At 35.7% G+C, this 21,682-nt stretch overlaps 1 protein-coding gene across 10 annotated transcripts in view; it reads left to right on the top strand.

Moving 5' to 3' along the window:
- The window catches only part of LOC149799332 (fibronectin type-III domain-containing protein 3A-like), a 264,342-nt gene that overhangs the window by 110,401 nt on the left and 132,259 nt on the right, over positions 1 to 21,682 (top strand). Inside the window, exon 2 of one of the 10 annotated variants that reach the window (XM_089958647.1) lies at positions 15,484 to 15,611. The exons of 7 other annotated variants lie outside the window; for them this stretch is intronic. In XM_089958647.1, coding sequence (XP_089814773.1) covers positions 15,521 to 15,611 — 91 coding nt within the window. In that variant the 5' untranslated portion in view covers positions 15,484 to 15,520. Of the gene's footprint in view, positions 1 to 11,242; positions 15,612 to 21,682 lie in introns of those variants that run through there. 2 more of the 10 variants (XM_089958646.1, XM_089958645.1) reach the window with 2 other exon arrangements.

Here is a 21,682-nt window from a genome sequence, read left to right as displayed (position 1 = left end):
TGCTTCAGCCACCTGCTTTGTGGGAAAATGTGCTGATCAATTAGCTGTGCTGATATTTACAATGACATAATTCAGTGACTAAAAGACCGCTTGATGTACATGCATGTTGACATTTTATAAGAATACATAAAAAAGAACATGATGCAATAGTTGGGCGGCAAGTTCAAAGGCTTTGACTGGCGACCAGGTGGGAAAATGTACTGATATTTAGTGATTGAATTCAGAGGCAGAAAGACCCAGAGATGTACATTTATAAATGTACATCAAATAAACAACTTTAGCTTTCGTTATTGTGTTCATTTCTGAATGGAGCAGAATAAGCAGTGCACGTGACCTCAGAAACAAGACATGTTGAGACTTAGACAAAATGCCATTCGCAAGTGGGTGACAAGTCGCCTAAAAATGTAGACTTTGCCTTCTGTTAGGAAAGCAAAAATGACTTCACCCTGTGATTATTTAAGAGGTACATTGACTGACCATTCTATATTTTTTTAAAATGCCCCTCGCCTTAGCCGGGTTCATTCTAGTGTTGTAGCGAAATGTATTCATCAAGGCATCAGTAGCTAGGCCTAGTTTTTGTATCAATTATGTTGACAAACTCTTGCCCGTTCACAAGCATTATGTTTCAATAGCTGATTGACCATTAAACCTTTTCCATGTAAGGTAGCAACTATCAGTTTCCTGCATGCTTTGATGATAAAACATACAAATTTGTGTTTTAAGATTAGAATAGGTGATCTGGATATATATTAGCTGCTTTTTATACACTATTTCATCATAAAATTAGTTTGAAACTGTAAGTGAACCAGTAGGCCTAACGGGAAATAATGGCGGACTTCGCTAAGTCTGGGATGTACCAGTTTATTAAATTGTCTGTTTTCTTAAATCATCAGGCAAATATATTCAGAAAAAATATACAAATCATTGAAACCAAAGCCTAGGTATTATTTTATTAAAGATTTAACTTTCAAATGCAAATTATGTAGGCCAGAAACGTATGGGACAATGCTATGTTGTGGAATTCGCGAGTTGCGCTTTAAGGTCTATGCTGTTGTCTGACTTGACAAGTATATGCAAAAAATACGGGAAAAAACAGCAAATCAGGTACTATTTATTTGCCTAAAATTACTACAAGTACGTATACAAATAAATAAACCATAAATTTGCGATCCTGTCAATGGACTGTTGTAATGAAGCTATATATAGTGAGTGATTACATTATGAAAACCTATCCATCTAAAAATAGATGCACTCACGTCTGTATTGATTCTGTAGGAAAGAAGGGACTGCAACTTTTGATGGTGGGACTTCTATTTTTACCAGAATGGGAGTCCTGGACTCCTAGTTTTAAAATCCTAGTGAGACCTCTTGTAGCTGGTCCTAAATGAAATACCTCATGTCCAATATGACCTCTACAGTGGTCATCATCGTCATATCAACATGAGTTTTTTGCAGAAATACTTCTTAACATTGTCCTGTTGGTCCTGAACGAAAATGGTGCAAATCCAATATGGCTTCCATGTCTGCCAGATTGAAATTCTTTTTATGGCTCTTCTTCCTGAATGGATGGTCATGTCAACATGGGCTTCTCACTGAGAGACTTCTTATGATGTTTGTCTATACTGAAATGAAAATACTGCAGATCTTACTTGCAATATGGCCACCATGACAGCCATCTTAAAACTTTTTTCATGGTTGTTCATCCAGAATGGGTGCTCATATAAAAATGGGGTTTTCACTTAAAATCTTGATCATGAGTTGGTCTTATGTTAAAAATAAAATTAAAAAATGTGATAATTTGGCATCCACTATGATTACCATAGCAGCCATCCTAAGAATCTTATCAATACTTATTTCTACATCAGTGGCCATATCATGAGGTATTTACATAAAGGCTTATGATATCATGTAGGTCCTAAATGAAAATAGTACCAATCTCATATCTAATATGGGCAGTATGGCAGCTATCTTGAAAATCTTGTTATCATTACTCATTCTGAATGGATGGCCATATCAGCATTGGATTTTCACTAAAAGACTTCTTATTATGTCTAGTTGATCATAAACAAATAAAAATGGTTCTGATTTGACATCCAATATGGCCACTACAGCAGCAAACTTAAACATTTTGTCATGACATTGCTCTCTTAGAGCAAAAAACCATATTAATATGGAGTTTTCACCAGAATAGTTCTTCTGATGTCCAGTTGGTCTTAATTAAATGATATTGGTGCTGATCTGACATACAGTATGGCTGCAACACAGTGGTCATCTTAAAATCTTGCTATCATTACATCTTCTGGATTGATGGTGTTATCAGCATGAGGTTTTACTAAAAAAAACTTCTTATAATGTATAGTTGATCTTGAATTAAAATGGCACTGATATAATATCCATATTGGCCACTAAGGCAGCCATCAGTAAGGACATGTAGATACAGGACCTAATCAATCAATAACAGTAGGGACATGTAGGTACAGGACCTAATCAGTAACAGTAGGGACATGTAGGTACAGGACCTAATCAGTAACAGTAGGGACATGTAGGTACAGGACCTAATCAATAATAGTAGGGGCATGTAGATACTGGACCAAATCAATAACAGTGGGGACATGTAGGTACAGGACCTAATCAATAACAGTAGGGACATTATGTACAGGACCTAATCAGTAACAGTAGGGACATGTAGGTACAGGACCTAATCAATAATAGTAAAGGCATGTAGATACTGGACCAAATCAATAACAGTGGGGACATGTAGGTACAGGACCTAATCAATAACAGTAGGGACATTATGTACAGGACCTAATCAGTAACAGTAGGGACATGTAGGTACAGGACCAAATAAATAAGAGAAGGGACATGTAGGTACAGGACCAAATCAATAACAGTGGGGACATGTAGGTACAGGACCTAATCAATAACAGTAGGGACATTATGTACAGGACCTAATCAGTAACAGTAGGGACATGTAGGTACAGGACCAAATAAATAAGAGAAGGGACATGTAGGTACAGGACCTAATCAATAACAGTAGGAACATGTAGGTACAGGACCTAATCAATAATAGTAGGGGCATGTAGATACTGGACCAAATCAATAACAGTGGGGACATGTAGGTACAGGACCTAATCAGTAACAGTAGGGGCATGTAGATACTGGACCAAATCAATAACAGTGGGGACATGTAGGTACAGGACCTAATCAGTAACAGTAGGGACATGTAGGTACAGGACCAAATCAATAACAGTAGGGACATGTAGATACAGGACCTAATCAATAACAGTAGGGGCATGTAGGTACAGGACCTAATCAACCAAATCAATAACAGTGGGGACATGTAGGTACAGGACCTAATCAATAATAGTAGGGGCATGTAGATACTGGACCAAATCAATAACAGTGGGGACATGTAGGTACAGGACCTAATCAATAATAGTAGGGGCATGTAGATACTGGACCAAATCAATAACAGTGGGGACATGTAGGTACAGGACCTAATCAGTAACAGTAGGGACATGTAGGTACAGGACCAAATCAATAACAGTGGGGACATGTAGGTACAGGACCTAATCAGTAACAGTAGGGACATGTAGGTACAGGACCAAATCAATAACAGTAGGGACATGTAGATACTGGACCAAATCAATAACAGTGGGGACATGTAGGTACAGGACCTAATCAGTAACAGTAGGGGCATGTAGGTACAGGACCAAATCAATAACAGTAGGGACATGTAGATACAGGACCTAATCAATAACAGTAGGGGCATGTAGGTACAGGACCTAATCAACCAAATCAATAACAGTGGGGACATGTAGGTACAGGACCTAATCAATAATAGTAGGGGCATGTAGATACTGGACCAAATCAATAACAGTAGGGACATATAGATACAGGACCAGACAGATTCTGTATCACATAGTCTTGGGATATGTAGGTGCTGGACCATATCAATTATATATCCCTGAGTCTTAGGATAGGTACATAATCAAATCAGTTATATATCCCTAAGTCCTAGGAGAATGTAGGGTACAGGACCAAACCATTTCTTTATCAAGTCTTAGGAGAACATTGGTACATGACCAAATAAAGTCTGTATCCTGAAGTATTGTAGTGACATATAGGTACAGGACCAAATAAATTCTATGTCCTTAAGTCAGGGAAATGCAGGTACATGACCAAATCAAGTTAGTTGGCTGTTGCTACACAAGCACATGACCATATGCCACAGCTGTGGCATTAATGATTTAATAGATTATCCCATTAGCTCATGCATAGCCCATCCTGTATGTGACAGGTGACATCCTCCTCAATTCTTAACAAATGCTGGTGTGGATAAGAGCTGTTGTATTATTGTAACCTATAAATCAATTTGTTTGCATGTCCAGTTGCAGTTATTAATTGACATGGTAAATCACTTTATTTTGCAAACATACGCTAACTTATGACCTTTTATTAATGAAATAAATATGAACTGCAGTTGGATACAATATTGAAAAAAATGAATATTTTAAGAGTGAGAAAGAATTAGTCGCATTACTCTGCCCTAAATAAGCAGTATATTTGTTATTATACACAAACAAATTGACTTAAAGACCTTTTTTATGGATTCAAATTGCACAGTTTTTTTTTGTTCTTTACATTTGGTCCAAAGCTGTAAGCTATTGCTTCAGCACATTAAGGCAGGGAGCTTATTCTAATTTTTGCTTAAAATTGGGGTACAAGAGAAAGTTTTCTTGTTTTTTTAAATGGAATCCAATCATGTATGATTCAGAGAGGTTTTTCTTTTGACAGTTGCTTATATATGTAAGAGTGGTTGTTTTTGATTGTCTGTCAGGCTTGTTGTGCATGAGCAAATTAGGACTTTCTTGTTTTATGTATTGGACCCCAGATATTTGCCTGCTTGTCTCCTTTTGCCCCAAGTGCCAAAGTTTCTGTTCTGTTTTACAAAGATTCGTTTCTCCTAGTCAGGCTTGGCAAAGTCTGCTTTAGATCGAATAAGAGAAAGTATAAAATCAGGACAAAACTCTGGTCGGGCCTGCAACTGCATTTGTACTTTATCCAGTATATTTTTCACTGTGTGTAGAATGTCTGTGTTATTTGATACAAGTGTAATGCTACGGTCTTCTTTTCTCTAATACTGCCTGCTTGAGTCTTTGCTAACTGTGATGAAGGCCCTGGAAGAAGGGGACCACCTCATGACACAGAATTGCATCTCTGAGCCGTAATGAATTAAGGACAGTTAATGTTTAGTTATGGTGCATTTGATCAATTTAAACTGCTGTGAGAACAATTTTCACAAGTTCTGTGCACAGCTGAAATGATAGTACTTGATTACTAACTATACTTGCTAAAATGGTCATATATAATCAAATGCCCCCATAGTTAGTATTGGTCACTAAGCTATTTGTATCATTTTGCAATGAACATCATCTTGATGATTAAGACTGTATGGTATCAAAAGATTATGCTCTGTGGTGTTCAAAAAAAGGTGGTTAGTTTGATTAAATTACCACATATACTAAATGACAAGATGAGTCAAGCTGAAAACAACAAAGGTCCTGATCTGCCCATAGCAAAAATGCACATGTATATCAGGATATATGATGTAGGTTGTACTGATTACTCCTAACAAACTGCACAGACCTAGATCTGCTGGTGCATTATGCGACTGCAGATCCATTGTGCAGTTTGCAATTGGACTTATAAGTGAGTACAGGTGGTATTATGTCATCTATGGATACTGCCTTATGTACTCTTGTGTAAGTAGAGTCTGACATAGACCTTGATTCATCATCACATAATGCACCAGCAGATCAGATTCTGTGTAGATTTAAGCACTGACTCTCATTTCCTGAGCTTCATGTCCATCAGCAACTTAAACATGTCAAACCAACCATTCAGGTCAGAAATGATGTCACAGTGTACATCAGAAAGGACTGAGCTTGAATATATCTCAAAATGTTTTAATTTATTAGAGCAAAATAAATACATATTGGTCATTTTGCAGCTTGATGTGGCTTAATTATACAGACAATTTTCAGAATAACAAAAACAATGAAGACTTAACCTTGCATTGTTTTTCAAATCCTGGACCCTCTGTTGGTACATTTCTGTGTTAAAATTCATACAGGTGTAGCAAGCTATTTGCGTGTTACTCCATCCAAGCGTCATATTTTTGAAATTTTCAGGCCAACTGTGCTCAGGTATCCTGTATCTTCTGTAGAGCATTATCCTGCAGCTACAATATATACTCACTTATAAGTTGAGTCTAAGTGTAAGCAACATAGGTCCTGATCTGCCATATCATAATGTGCCTGTAGACCAGGTCTATGGTGTTGTACTGAAAACTCCTTGCAAACTGCACAGACCAAGATCTGCCATTGCATTATGTGACTGCAGATCTGGGTCTATGCAGTTTGCAGTTGGACTCATCTTACAGTATTTTCCCAAAGGGTTCAATATAGTCAAAAATCCCCTTGGTGTCAAAAATTGGGTCAGTCTTTGTAAAAAGACAAACCTTAGTTTCAGAACTGGGGGAATCTTTGTACAATAGTCATTTGCAAGACAGAGACATCAATTATATTCTTACTAACAATAGTATGCTGTGTTGAGCCATCAGATTTTGCCCATGTTCCCAGATTGTCAAAAATCATGTTTCTGTACACATACTTTAATTTTTGGTAAAGACTTTTCAACTTTTTTCAGAAAAAGAATGTGCAAATTTTCATTGTGAGCAATGAGCACAACATTTGGTAAATGTTTGGGTAAAATCATAGTATGGGTAGAATGGGAAATAAAGACAATGTCCTGTTTGTATATTGTTCAGGTGTGTTTGGGTTCTCTTCAGCTGGCAGATAAGTCAGTCATCAGGCCTGCATGTATTGTATCAAATGTCATACAACCAGTCATATTAACTGCTCAGGTGGCCTAGTGGTTAGATTGTCTGTCTCAAATGCTGGAGGTTGCAGGTTCAAACCCCAGCTGAGTCATACCAACTGCTGATAAGAATAGTACTAACAGCTGCCTCACTGGGTGCACAGCATTAAGAAGTTAGTGTTAGGACAGGTTGGTCTGGTGTCAGGATAATGTGACTGGGTGGGGCATCATGTTTACATGTCTGCTGCATGATGCCCCCAGTGCTAGACATCACCATAAACTGCCACACTGTAGATATCTTAGTGATATGACTGACAAATTATTAAAGCTACCTTAAAAATCCAAATCACACACACACCAATCATATTGTTGAAATAGGTGGTGTGGACTGATTTTGGAAGAGCAGATTTGCCTCATGCTAATCCTTTGCAATGCAGCTTGAAGGAATTGGACCCTTGTGAGATACCCTGTTGAATAAACAAGATCATTAATTAATTTGGCATGCCTGTGAAGCATATACTGGGTAGAAGTAATTTATTTCTTTTTTATTAGTAGGCGTATTGTTGCTATTGATTGCAAAGGCAACACAGTTAAGTTTTTTGTATTTTGTTCCACTTTTATAAAACTTTTACATCTGCAGTCATGAAACCAGGTTGAGACTCCAACCTTCAGAAGCACTATGTATTGTAAGAAAATATAGGTCACAATGACCTACTGTTTTTGGGGTTCTAGTTAGATTTTTCCAAGGACTAGTAAGGCCAGCTCAAATGTAAAACAACTGGCCATGCAGAAATTCAACTGGGAGGCCCAGTCAGATAAAAAAAGAACTTTAGAAACTTGAACTTGGCTCAAGGGACTGTGCTCTTCACAAAACTCAGGCCATGGGCTGGCAGAAGGGCAACAGGTCATGGGCAGGCCAGCCAGCAACACATCACTGGCATGCAGGCAGGCCAGCAACAGGTCATGGGCAGGCAGGCCAGCAACAGGCCATGGGCAGGCAGGCCAGCAACAGGTCATGGGCAGGCAGGCTAGCAACAGGCCATGGGCAGACAGCACAGAGGGACATCTAACTATTAAAGTACTATTCAGCACAGGCAAATATAAGTCGGTGATCTACTGTTTGGTGTTCATCTTGATTGGTTTGGTGATGCATGAGAATAAATTGAAGGAGCATGCATCAAAGAAGTATTAATAAAAGTTTCTGCAAATGTAACGGGACTAATTTTGAAATGGTATTGGATTGGTTTTCCGAAGATGCAGCAGTTTTGATCATTAATTATGGTGAAAATTTCCAGTCTTTTATGGTTCTTAGGGAAAAAACTAAATTTGTAACTATTCCTTGAAACACACACTACATTAGAATCCTATTCATAATGAATATTGATAGATCTTGGCAGAATTGTAGCAGGAGTTTTGCATTTTATTTAGATGCCTTTTATAAAAGAACATTAATTGGTTTTTTCCTCTACATCAGGTTATGGGCTTCAAAGACAACAAAATTAATACTGAGATCATTCTTTCTTAACTTGTAATAATATGATGTGACCACTTGCTGTTGGATATTTTCAAGTTCGTCTTGTAATAGCTGGATGCATGAGACTCAACTGTACTGGCTTATTCTAAAATAAGTTGGACTAATTCTTTAAAATTTTGTTTGCAAGAGGATAAATTACTACTTAATAGGACTGAAGTAAAAGTTTTCTTTCATTGTTGCATTTTTCTCTAATGTGGAGAATCCATTTCAAATCGCTTCTTATTATGTCTAAATATTTTGTTGAGATATTCTGAAGTTCCCTCCAGGGAATATGAGAAACCAATTTTATAATATTTTTGTTGTTATTGTTATCTGCATTGTACTGCAGTTTTTACTATTATGACATCATACATCTGCTGAGTGTGGTATGTTACAGGTCATGACACAGGAGAAGCTTATGGGATGGCCTGTTGTCTGATACCTATCAGATATGGCCACCATGGCAACCACCTGTAAAGTTATCTTATGGTGGCTACTCCTAAATGGAAAATCATATCAACATGGGTTTATAATCAAGATTTCTGAAGATATCTGGTTTTTCCTCGAGCAAAAAAGTTTCGATCTGACATTTAGTATGGTTGCATCTTGAAAATCATGTTACTGTCCAACTCCTTAGATGTTTTGTTTTTCAACATTGTTAGAATCAGCTTGTTTTGCAGAAGAGGAAAGTTAATTCATTAAAATCATGTGATCGATCACATTAATTTTCATTTTGTGCTTATAATATCCTTAATTATAGTTTAAATTAGATTATGTGTTGTTGGGTTTTCAAGATTTCCAGATTTACCACTGACTGAATTTGAAGTATCATAATCTAGCATGCAATCAGAGCAGCCTGTGGGAAACATTAAGCATTTTGGGAGGGGGGGGGGGGCTATGGTATAACCCAATCACTTTTCTAATGAAATTAGACACATGGAATTTTCATTCACCAATATCAGGTTTTGAGAAATACCATACATGCCAAATTTAAAGTCCCATTGTATGACCTTTTCTTTCTTGTAGCAAGATTGTGTCCCATAATGTAGAACTCAGATGAGGTCATCTCTGCAGAACAGTTGATCTTAATCCAATCACTGTATGAAATAAGACAATCATGTGGCTTCTTTTTGCAGGCTTCACCAGGGATTGACTTTTAACATCTGTGAATACAGTCAGTGCATTTCTAGACAGGTTGTCTGGGAGAATTGGTTATTTATATGTAAAAAAGCAAGTTCCAATGCTGGTGACAGGCAGACAGCCCATGCTGATTGAAAATGTCAAACTACACCAGTACACCCCAGAAAAAAAAAAAAAACACAGGAAGACCTTAATTGTCTTGGTTATGATTTTCTGGACTTTTTGTAGAGTGAATTAATTTTGTGGAGATGTGGGTGGGTGATGGCAGGGCAATTCAATTCACTTTTTAAGTTCCAGCCATAAAATTGTTGTTTTTGTTTCAAGGCCATGAAAAATGATACTCATGAAAATAACAGAATGTTTCAGGACCATTTCAGTCTCATCTAGATATGACAGCTTATTAGGAAATCCATTAAAAAGGTTGGCAATTAGTCCTTGTGGGCTGCTGATTAGTTATCTTATAAAGCCATTGCGTTACCACGCCAGTACTCCCTCTTTTTTCTTCTTCTGAATCCATGTTGAGGTGGCACAGACACCAAGATAGTTTTCAGATTCTGGTGTCACAACTTCATGTTTAAATTATTTGCAAGGGTTTATCTTCCTAATTTTTTGGCAGTTTTTTAATGTTTACATTTTTAGAACTTGACCTTTAATCAGCACCATATAGTGTATCCTAATATATGTATGCATCATCAATGCATGCAGACACACACACACACACACACACACACACACACACACTCTCTCACACACACACAGTTTTAAGGGTCATGGTTGTTTGTGCCTCAATTTATTCCCATGTTTTGGGCTATAAACATGGTTATTTCTTCAGAGAAATTCTACATCCCATTGCCACCCCCCCCCCCTTTTTTTTTTTAAGCTGCAAGCAACATATTCGAGTTCCTTCCTCACATGTTTTAAGTGAAATAACAAATTTGGTGTTGCACTTGTGCATGCTATCTCAGACCCAGATCTGCCTGTAACGTTGCTGCCTTTCTCATTTATCATATTGACCCTAAAGAGGTTATTAGTTCAAAGTATTGACTCCCTCTTCTGTGCAGTTTTACTTTTACAGCTGAAAGAAAGTTATCAGTCAGATTGCATGTTTCATTTAAAGAGGAGATTATTTGGAACAATCCTAGTGGCCTCCATACACATTGACTCAGCTTATATGCCAGTTTAAACATTTTAAGCAACTTTTAATAATTTGAGTCGCTCCCTGTATACAACATGGAAATTGCATTATTGAATACCTAACAGATTATGTAATGAACTTTATCATTTGTCAGTTGATTTCATTTGCAATGGGCAGGGGTGGTATTATCCATATGAGGGGTTTGTTCAAAACATTGAATTAGCTAGGTAAATATGCCAAGAGTCAATGTCAAACGAAGTGGATCCACAGACCTTTGTTAGCAAAGATGTTAATGGCCTTATAGCATTAGTGACATCATTTTGTCTTCAAATATTGGCACTCTTGGCTCTAGGAAAGTAAATTATGCTTAACATTCCATTGGTGACATCAGTTATTTGATAAAATTTCATATTTGACTATTGTGTTATGTTCATTTAATAGTCGCATTTGAATGTGGTTGATGTACATGTGTGTTTCTTTCAACTTTATGTTGTATTATCTTTTTATTTCACATTAGCTAATAGCCAGCTTGATTTTAGTTTGTTTAATTCAAATTTCATTTATTTCATTTGGCATTTGATTGTGTTATGTATATTTTATTAGTTTCTTTTTACATTTGTGTCCAGTTAATATTTTATTCTGTATTTGATTTAAGCTTTTCATTCCATTATATTCATTTATTTTTACACATGTTTGACTCATATGAATGATGCTTGGTTCATTTATTTTTTGTTTCATTTGACCTTAGTTGCAAACGCTCCAGTGGCCTAGTGGTTAGAGGATCCACCTCAGAAGCAGGAGGTTGTGGGTTTGAACCCCAGCCAAGTTATACCAAAGACTTACAAAAATGGTACTAACAGCTGCCTCGCTAGGCGCTCAGCATTAAGAGGGTAGTGTTAGGACTGGTTTGCCTGATGTCAGGATAATGTGACTGGGTGGGACATCATACTACATGTCTGCGGCATCATGCCCCGGTGCTAGACATTACTATAAACTGCCATACTGCAGACATCGTAGCAATGTGACTGAAATTTTTTTAAAGCTACATTAAAAGTTCTAATCACACACACACACTTTAGTTGCAATCATCAGCAGCATGTTCTGCATGTTTATGGTTTCCTTTATTCTGCTATTTACATTATATTATGTTTTGTCTCTTCTTATTTGGTTTATTTAAATAATTTTTTTGTTCTGAGTTTTAAATGTTTTTATTTTATAAGCATGTTTGCCTTATTTATTTTTTTAAAACAAATTTACTTATTTTGTTTTTATTTCATACTTTTGGCAGCAATGGCCTTCCATAACTTTGATAATGTTTTGAAAGTGACTGCTTTAACTTGTACATCTGTTTGTAATTTGCCTGGGAGTGAAATAGTTTCATGTTTTAATGGTTAACAGAAGTTGGGTAATAGGAGTGAGTCATTGACATAGAAAATCTCCAGGATGTTGTTTGGTCATTATCAACACCAGATCTTGTTACAGAGCGAACTTGAACAAATTTGTAATTCTGGAATTCTGAACATATTTTATTAATTATTTAAGTCTCTTATAAATATGAAAAGGAACCTATATTGAATTATGTTAATCAAAAACAAAAATATTTGAGCTCATTTGTATACTAAAGAGCATCCTTTATGAGTACTTTCTTCATCCAGGTTGGCATTTTATCTGAAGCAAATTACATCCCTCAGGCTATTCAAATTTTTTATAACCCAGACCGGTCAATCAGCAATTTTGCCCACCATTCAGTCTGAGGTTATTAGACTGCAGCTAACAATGACCTGTGAACCACAGCTATTGCTGGATAGGGGTGAGTGTTACATAATTGCAACTTGTTGCCTAACATGTCCAAGTGGCCATGATATCTTCAGTCTGTGACTATATAACAGTTATCCACAATGCCAGAATTTCTCATGAATGTTTTGTGAAATTTTCACTGTGGACTGATAATTCAGAATTTTTTGGCTACAATAAAGATAATGGTTTGCACATTAATTTTGATGCTAATGAATAAGCAGAGTTATCTGTTCATGCTTTCAGTCACTTCCCATTTGTTCAGAATTGCGATAAATTAAGTTGAACTGTACCTTGATTTTGGCCGATGTTTAGCAGTATTTGCACCATGTATTTCTGATGACAAATTTGTTACTCATATTCATGCATCTTGAGCATTTTCTTGTTCCCAGATATGATCTGATAGGAGTAATAGAACTTGTATGGTTCGTGTTGTGAAGTGTTTCAGCACTAGCTGATGGTTGGTTTGTTTCGATCATAGGTTACAGTGACCTATGATGTTTTAGTGCTGAAGCATTGAGAGTAAAATGCCTTGTCCAGAATACCTTCAAGGTAGCTAACTCAGACTAACCACATGGTAGAATTCATACCTGCAATTCCACCCTTCAGTTTGCAAGTCCAGCACGCTAATCACCAAGTTACAGCAGCTTCTGGTAGTGGATGAAAATACTTGGATAAATATTGAGGAATTAATTAGCATTTTGGGTGAGGGTGGGGAACAACCTGCAAAATGACCACCATGGTCATCGGCAGGTCAATGATAATCATACAGTCTGTTATATTAGTGGAAGCCATCTCATATCTATTGATTAGTGATTACTAATGAAATGTTCTGTAGGGTCAGCTTTCAGAGAAAATTTTACTCTGGTCTGCAATGATTGGTTCAGCAGATTTATGCATATTCATGAACAGTAAGGAAACCAAATCTCAGGCAGCCATAGGCGAGAAGAGCAGTATAAGTTTTTGAGTTTTGAATTTCTTTAGCTGGCCTCTGAAATTTATTATAAAAATAATACTATCCTTGGCACTCTCATGGGTGCTCCAGAACTCAGTAATTTGGTCTTGACATGTGACATAACAGGGTATTAAGTATTATTTGGTATTATTTAATCATGTGACTTATTAGGGTAGTACATGTAGTGGGAACTAGGATTGGTCACCTGGTGTTATCAGAGAATTGGTTTGTAGCTGTTGGTAGATTATGTATAATTTTAATTAAAAAACACTAGGCACATGCATGTCTATATAGTAAATGGAACTGGATAGATTTGTTTGGTAGGTACATATTTTATTGTGCATGAGGTGTCATTTAAATATGGAGTTCCCTTATTGACAGAAACTTTAAATTATTTACAACATCCTTTAAAAAGTAGCAATTTAATTACCTACAGGCTGGTAAAAATCCATTATTTTGTTAACAGTATAGGAATTTCTAACATTTTTACCATATTGCTGTTATTGTATAGATATAATGGTAATTGGTTCTTTAAATTTCTGACCGTGTCAGATAAAGTGGTCCGAAGAAACACCCAAATAATCTAACAATGATAATTTTTCAATAACATTCTTTCATCTATCCCTTTTTGTATCAGTGACAGTAATGACTTACAATTTTTATAACATTGTATAATCTTTCATATGGAAATTGACATTTAGTGATGATATGAATTTCTTAAAACATTAGGAGGGACCCCGAGTGGCCGAGTGGTCTAAAGCGCTCTCCGTTACGGATCACTGCCATCTCACCTCTGTATGCGTAGGTTCAAGTCTCGGATTCGGCTAATGTGGGTATGTGAGAAAGCTTTCCGGTAGCTTCTCGTGGGTCTGTGGTTCTTTCTGGTATTTTCCCGGCTTCTTCCTCTACCATTAATACTGGCCGCCATGTATAGCCTATCGTGTGTTGAAAAATGGCGTTAAATTCTACAACAACAGCAACAACAATAAAACATTAGATGGGATACTTTTTTTAAACCACATGGAGCAGTAGGTAATTAAATCTTTCCTGATTGGAAGTGAAGCATTTAACAAAAAAGATGACCCACTTCTAACCCATAGACCTTAGATCTGTGCTTTTTATTGGTCAGATCTTCTGCTAACAAACCATACACATCAGCTTGAAGGTATATTTTGGAAAAGGGCAATGAACTGTAATATATAGCCATGAGTGTATTTGCTAACCAAGAAACTTTTCCAAATTTTGTTGCAAACACTTCCTGTGCATACTCAGACCATGTGAATACTGATTAATACCTCCATTGTAATGGTCAGTTAGAGTGATCTCTAATCAGTGGTCAGAATGAACTTTAATTGATTCACATATAGTACTTCATCAAGTTCTAAGTTAAACCGAGAACACTTAGTCAATTATTTATTTATCCATTATTTGGGGAGAAGCTGAGTTCAGTGAAGAGGTCGGATTTCAAGCTAATTTTATGGAAAGGGAGGCTCAGAAGTAGATTCAGTTAGATCTGTTCATTATAGTTTGTTTGGCATAGGTTTCTCACAGTTAGCTCTTTAGTTCCTGTACCACTTGCAATCTTATTTTCTTGCAGGCAAGAGAATTATGTATATCTAATATTGGTTTTGGACTGAAAAGCATCAGCTTGGAGGGATCAGAAGCTTGTTGACTGTACACATTCTTCCTATATAGCTACATGTGTACACTGGTCCATTAAAAGAGTAGTCAGGATGTGTCTCAAATTTGCTGACCAAGCTTAACACTGACTGTTAAGAGAGACCACAATATACTTATTAATTATAGACCTGTACCTGGTACACACCAGCACTGCATCCACAAACATTGGATCTTGAGATTTTCTATTGGTGCTTGAGAACTTGAAGATTTTGTTTTCTACATTCTAGGAACTAGAGAAGCTTTATTATTTTCAGTCTGGATTTTTACTAAGGGAGTGAAATATTCATTTTCTTTAAACGTGTTTTTTTGCCACCATCTGTGGGGGCTGATTCCTTGAAGTAGGATATCACTAAACAATTTTATGTGTGTTTGTACTTAATTAAGAACCATACATGTGAAGGATTTATGAACAAATCACCCGATGAAGTGTACTGATTGGGAAACTTATGAAGCCCCCACCCCAGCGGCTGCTGTCATGTGCAGTGTCTGCATTGAGGAATATACAGGTTATGGTAAGTAAATATAAATTTCTCACATAACAATCATATTTTTAGCATAATAAAGTCATTTCTTGTGTATCATATCATGACACCTAGTGACATCATGTATCAGCATCATTAAATAATGCAAAGTCTTTGAATGTTAGATTTTCCAATATGTGCTTATTAGACACTAAATTTAAGATGTGTTAGATAATACTGTACATGTAGTATGCGAAAACTGCTTACACATGGGTTAATATTTAATACATTGTACCATTATTCCTGTCCATGGCCCCTCGTGGCTGAGCGTTCTAAGGCACTTGGCTTTACAGATCACTGACATCTCACCTCAGTCCATGTGGATTCGAGACTTGAGCTCAGCCAGTGTCTGTATATTAAAAAACTTGCCATTAGCTTCCTGTGGGTTGCTGATTATTGGGGGGGGGAGACATTTCCCAGGTTCTTGCTATACCTGTCATGGGCTGAAAAAATGGCATTAAACCCATAACAACATTATTCTTCTATAGTGTTTGCAAGATTTGAACAGGAATTCTATGGTTTGGTTGTATTAGTGGAATTTGCACTTCTGCCATTTTTGATGTTCAAACAATGAAGGGTTATTATGGAAAGGACCCATAAACCACTATCGCAAATTGAATAGTAAACACTGTACATGAATTTGGAAGAGCACAGTGGTTAACATTGCAGTCTCATGACTGCAAGGCTGTAAGTTTGAATCCTACCATTGGTCAAGCCTGCATCTGCTACCATCATTGTTTCTTTCACGGGTCAAGAAACTTTACCTTCAGATGTCTGTCAACAGACTAAATAACCTACTTGTACTGCTGTGCATTTGTACATTTGTAAAAAAAATATGTCGTTTCATCAGATGAAAATCATAGCTAGGACCAGTACAGAAAGCATAGATGTTAAAAACGTTAAAATTAAAATAAAAAACATAAAAAAACGCTTTTTTTCTCAATAAATAAAAAACGAAAAAAAATGTTCCAGTAGTTTTTAGGCAACACAAAAATCAATATTTTACTTATTTACACGCTATTTTGTGAAAGATATTTATCCTAATCTGATGACTAGAAAATACTTAAAAAACTACAAAAATTGGACTTTATAGCATACGAGACATTCCAAAAAAGGGACTGCAAAAGGTTTAACACAGCGTCATCTTCCATGTGTTATAACACGCCTGGCCTACACTACCAGATATCAGCACTATGTTGTAGCATGTTTGCGTAAAGTATCGTAGGCTAGCATCATAGATTCATTATTGATCGATATTTGTTATCTAGAGTATGACAGAGGACCGCTTGTATGGCCGATGATAAAAATAATGGAAGTACCAAATATAAAAAACGCAAAAAATAAAAAACGTAAAAAAATGCGTTTTTCGAGGTAAAATAAAAAAAACAAAAAGACATTTTTATCATCTATGACAGACAGTAATTATCTTAGTTCCCTTCTCTGAAAATGTTGTTCAGTATCGAAATAAAAAAAGCTGAATTTGTAAACTTTATTTGTATCTAATAATATATATTTGAAAAAAGAGTTGATAAAATTCATGAAAATTCTTGAGAACTGTAATGAATGTTAATTGCATCTGCTATAAATGCACACAAAAGCTGATTCAAAGAGGTTTATATTTGAACTGTAACTTCTAAACTCACTGACAAAAAACTTATTCAAAGAGGTTTATATTGTGACTGTAACATCTAGATGCACTGACAAAAAGCTGATTCACAGAGGTTTATATTTGGACTGTAACTTCTAGATGCACTGGCAAAAAGAAACACTGCATAGCAGCCAGAGAAGTAAAATTATGGTCTATTGTAATAATAATTCCTTCCTTTTCTGTCATTTAAGCATGCACCTGTTTCCTGTTAAACTTTATCCCATCTTTATGTAGCACACCAAGCTGAATGCTGCATTTCACAAAATTATGTATGCCTCTAGCAGCAACAGATTAAGGTTCCAGACAGCCTCCTCTGGGGTATTGCTGCCAAAAGTACATCACTATCTTATTTGAAATTATACCAGAATCAAATTATATGATTCTGATGTCTGGATTTTATGTATATTATTGATAGGCGAAGGTTATGTTTTGATTGGAAATGCCATTGCATGTGTCATCTAACATTATACTTGTACACACAACAGTTTTTAAATAATGCATCCTTTATAAAAGTAACTGTCTTCAGGGTCCTTGATTGAGAGGGAGTGGAAGTCACTTCCATAGCCATATGCCTATCCATCCTTTTGAATTTGGAAAAGTTTTGCTCAGTATGCAGAAATTTAAACTTGTGTATGGACTTGCTGCTTTGAGAACAAATAAGCTAAATTCCAGTTTTGATCTAAACCCAATTAATGCTTTCCGAGTTATTAATGTTCTTAGTTAATTAAATATTATGGTAATTGTATACAATTTCCATATTGCTTCCTGTGCATTGATTCCAACATTTTCCAGGACTAGGTGTCTTTTATAGAAGGTAGAATTTATTATTCTTTAATGTCGTATAAATTTTCAGGAAGTTTTACATTTTAACATATGCAACAGAACTATATATGGTGATTATGCTCCATGTTAAAGCCAGCCTTCAACCTAAGTATCTGCATGTTGATATATATATGTGATACTTTTGAAACATGTTTGGGGATTCTCCAAAAACCTATAAAATAAATAAGGAATTTCTGATCAGCTTTGGGGAAATTTAGATTTTTTATATATAAAAAATGTGAATCAGGGAGATAAAACATGTATATAACTGTGTAGGGTGGGATTTAATGTCAAAGGCTGGAATGAAAAATGCAAATCTTAATTATTTCACTCAGCAATCATTTTTTACCATTAAAAGTTTTTTTAATTTGCCCTTGCTGGACAAGTATTTGTTCCTTCCATTATTTAAAAAAAAAAAACATTATACATATATACAGTATCTAATTGATTTTGGTACATTTTAGAATTATTTAGGTGTACCAAACAGCAAAGGTAGAATGAAAAAATAATTATTTGTGACTTGTCAGGTACAAAATTGTGCACATTTTTTACAAGAAGAAAATTCTCAGTATGAAAAATTTAAGTACAAAACAATAATTGTGATTTTACTGGCATGAGGTGCATGAACAATTCAGATACAGTGCAGTATATCATTTTTCTGACAACTACTCATTCCCTAAAAGTGCATATGGAGTTGTCATATGTGATGAGATAAATGACAATAAGTATATTATGAATAAATTATCCAAGTATTTAAAGTCATTGTCATTTTGTGTAAAATTAATTTATATTTGTAAGAGCTGAAAGATAAATGACAAAACGATTACTTTTCAATTGGTCATACAATTTTTGAGAAGAATACATGAAGGACTGGTAAAATTGTAATTTGGCTACTTGACCAGCAAGGCAAGTGGAATGAAATTTGTCCCGCAGCTGTGTTACTTAACATAGTATCCATGATGATACTGCTTTCACTTAAAATGCCACTTGTCCAATAGTATGAGCATCTTGAAAATTTGACTTGCCCATCCTCACCCACCACGAATCAGTATTTTAATAGATGAGTGGAATTGTAAAAAACCACATGAAATATTAAGTGAGCCAGGATGTTAACAAGGATTAATGCAGTCCAGCCTGCCAATAAATTTCACCTAATAGATTTGACAGGTTTGACTGTATCACTCAATGTAATCAACAGAATCTTAATTGATTCAGTTAGTTTCATTAAATCTTTTTATCAGATTTTTCTCTTCAGATCAAAATCGTTCTCTAGCCTTGTTTGAATGATTTTTCAAACTTCGGCCTAGTGAGTAGACGTTCTAGATCACAGTTAAATGTTGTTCATTCCTAAGTTGGTAGGCCTTACCTGTATCAGGCTGGTTTAGATTCAGCTTTTAAAGTAAGTTTGATTAAAATCCAGATCTAATCATGTCAGAAGTCTCAAATTTAATCAGATTGCTTTTAAAATAAAATAAGAAAAACTAATGAATATTCTAAACAAAGTATAAAGCTTTTCATCAGTTTGAAAAATAAATATAAAAAAAGACTGACAGAAGAAAGGATACGGTACACACTAATGAAGGGTGATACACATACCCTCCAGTGTAATTTTACAAAAATGAACATTTCCACCTAAACAAATTTGCAGTGTACTGCATGTGATTTAACCCTCCAATATGAAGCAAACATCTGCACCCCTCCCACTATTTAATTGTACAGGATGTGCATCTGTTGCCTTCCTTTGTCAGAAACAAGAACTTGAAACAAATGAAGCAGGTTTTAAAAAAAAATATTGCAGCACTTTATATATTCGCTTATAAGTTGAACCAACTTCATACTACATGTACATATACCCAGATCTGCCAATGCATAATTTGTCTCTGCAGTTTGTTATGAGTAATCGGTAAAACAAATAACATAGACCCTCATCTGTAGGCATTTTAAGCTATGGCAGATGAGGATCTTTGTTGTTTGCAGTTTGACGGTGTATATACAGTACATTGAGAAAATGTAAGATAAGATCAGAATTTACAAGGTTCACACTGTCAGTGATTGAGTATTTTAAATTTTGTTCTTTCCATGTCGTAAATGCCTACACTTCATTATATTATACAACAGGATATTTTTGTGCACATTTTTATTATTTATGTCATGTTCCAGGTACATGTGCATATTATTAAAATAGTCATTGAGGAATTTAGTTATGCATCCCACCTATGTCTTAAATACCTTTCTTGTCTGATGATCCATTGTTACTTTATGATGGTAGGAAAGCTGTTTTTCTTTTATTGAAAGGGTGTCAGAGGACTCCTGCTTTAAATATTTTTTTATTCTAAATCAGATATTAATACCAATAAAAATACCTTTCCCAGGTTGGAACCTATATGTATCTATATGTATGTATACATGTGTGTGTGTGCATTGACCTTGAATTGAATTGTGTTGATCCTACACCAGGGGTGGCATCTGTCAGTCAGCTTTCACATAGCAGAAATTCCAGCAGGACTACCAACTAAACTGATCCCCAGCTTGGTGTGAATGTTGCATAAGTGGTTGGTGGAGAAAGATTGACAGCCTAGTTGGGCAAATAGAGATTATTAACAAAATAAAATGTACAATTTCCACTCTTTATAACTTGAACATTTTGCATCCAGTTTTCTTGAGCTTTTCAAATATATACTGTACTTACGAATCTTGCGTTGATCACCACCATTTTTGTTTCACATTGAAAAATGCAGGTTTTAAAGATATAGATATGCACACAAGTAGGTGGAGCATTCTTCATTTTTAGCTCGACTGGTCATGGATTACAAGAGCTTATGAGATGGTCTTTTGTCTTTCATCTTTTGTTTGTCTGTCCATTAGCACAAGTTTGTCATTGCCACTCCTCCTAAACTACTCAGAGGATTGCTCTGATCAAGTTGGTTTTAAATGAAAATTGTGCGGCTTAGACATTCAATATGGATAGTGATCACAGCAGCCATTTTGGAAATCTTAAGACTATTCCCAAATGGATAGTCATTTCAGTATGGGGTTTTCAATTATGGACTCCTTATGATGTCTGATTGGCATTAGATAAAAAGTTATAATCTGATATCCAATGTTGCCACCATTGCAGCTATCTTGTTGGCCCTGGGTCTTCTGAATAGAAAGTCATATTGACATGGAGTTTTCATGAAGACTTAATGTCTAATTGGTCTTAAATGATATGGTGCTGAACTGATATTTAAGGATGTGTGCTACTAATTCATTTCATAGAAAGATATATTGACATGTTTTTGTTTTACTGGATGCCTTCCTGTGATGTCTAGTTGTGCCTATATAAAAATTGACCTGATGTGATGTATACTATGACCACCACGGGAAAATGTCATCTAAAAATCATGTTATCACTACTATACCTGAATGAATAGATACATGAACTTGGTTGGTTCTGAATGAAAATGGTGTTTATCTGAATTTGTCCTATATGGCCACCACAGCAGCCACATTGAAAATCTTGTTATTACTATGGGATTTTCACTGAAAGACTTTGTATGATGTCTGCTTGATCATTATTGGAAACAGTGTCAATCTGACATTCAATATGGTC

The sequence above is a fragment of the Sinohyriopsis cumingii genome, chromosome 5 (assembly GCF_028554795.1).
Source record: "Sinohyriopsis cumingii isolate HCF-2022 chromosome 5, ASM2855479v2, whole genome shotgun sequence".
Classification (NCBI taxonomy): Eukaryota; Metazoa; Mollusca; class Bivalvia; order Unionida; family Unionidae; genus Sinohyriopsis; species Sinohyriopsis cumingii.
The sequence above is the reverse complement of the archived record's forward strand: the minus strand, read 5'-3'. Positions and strand labels throughout refer to the sequence as shown.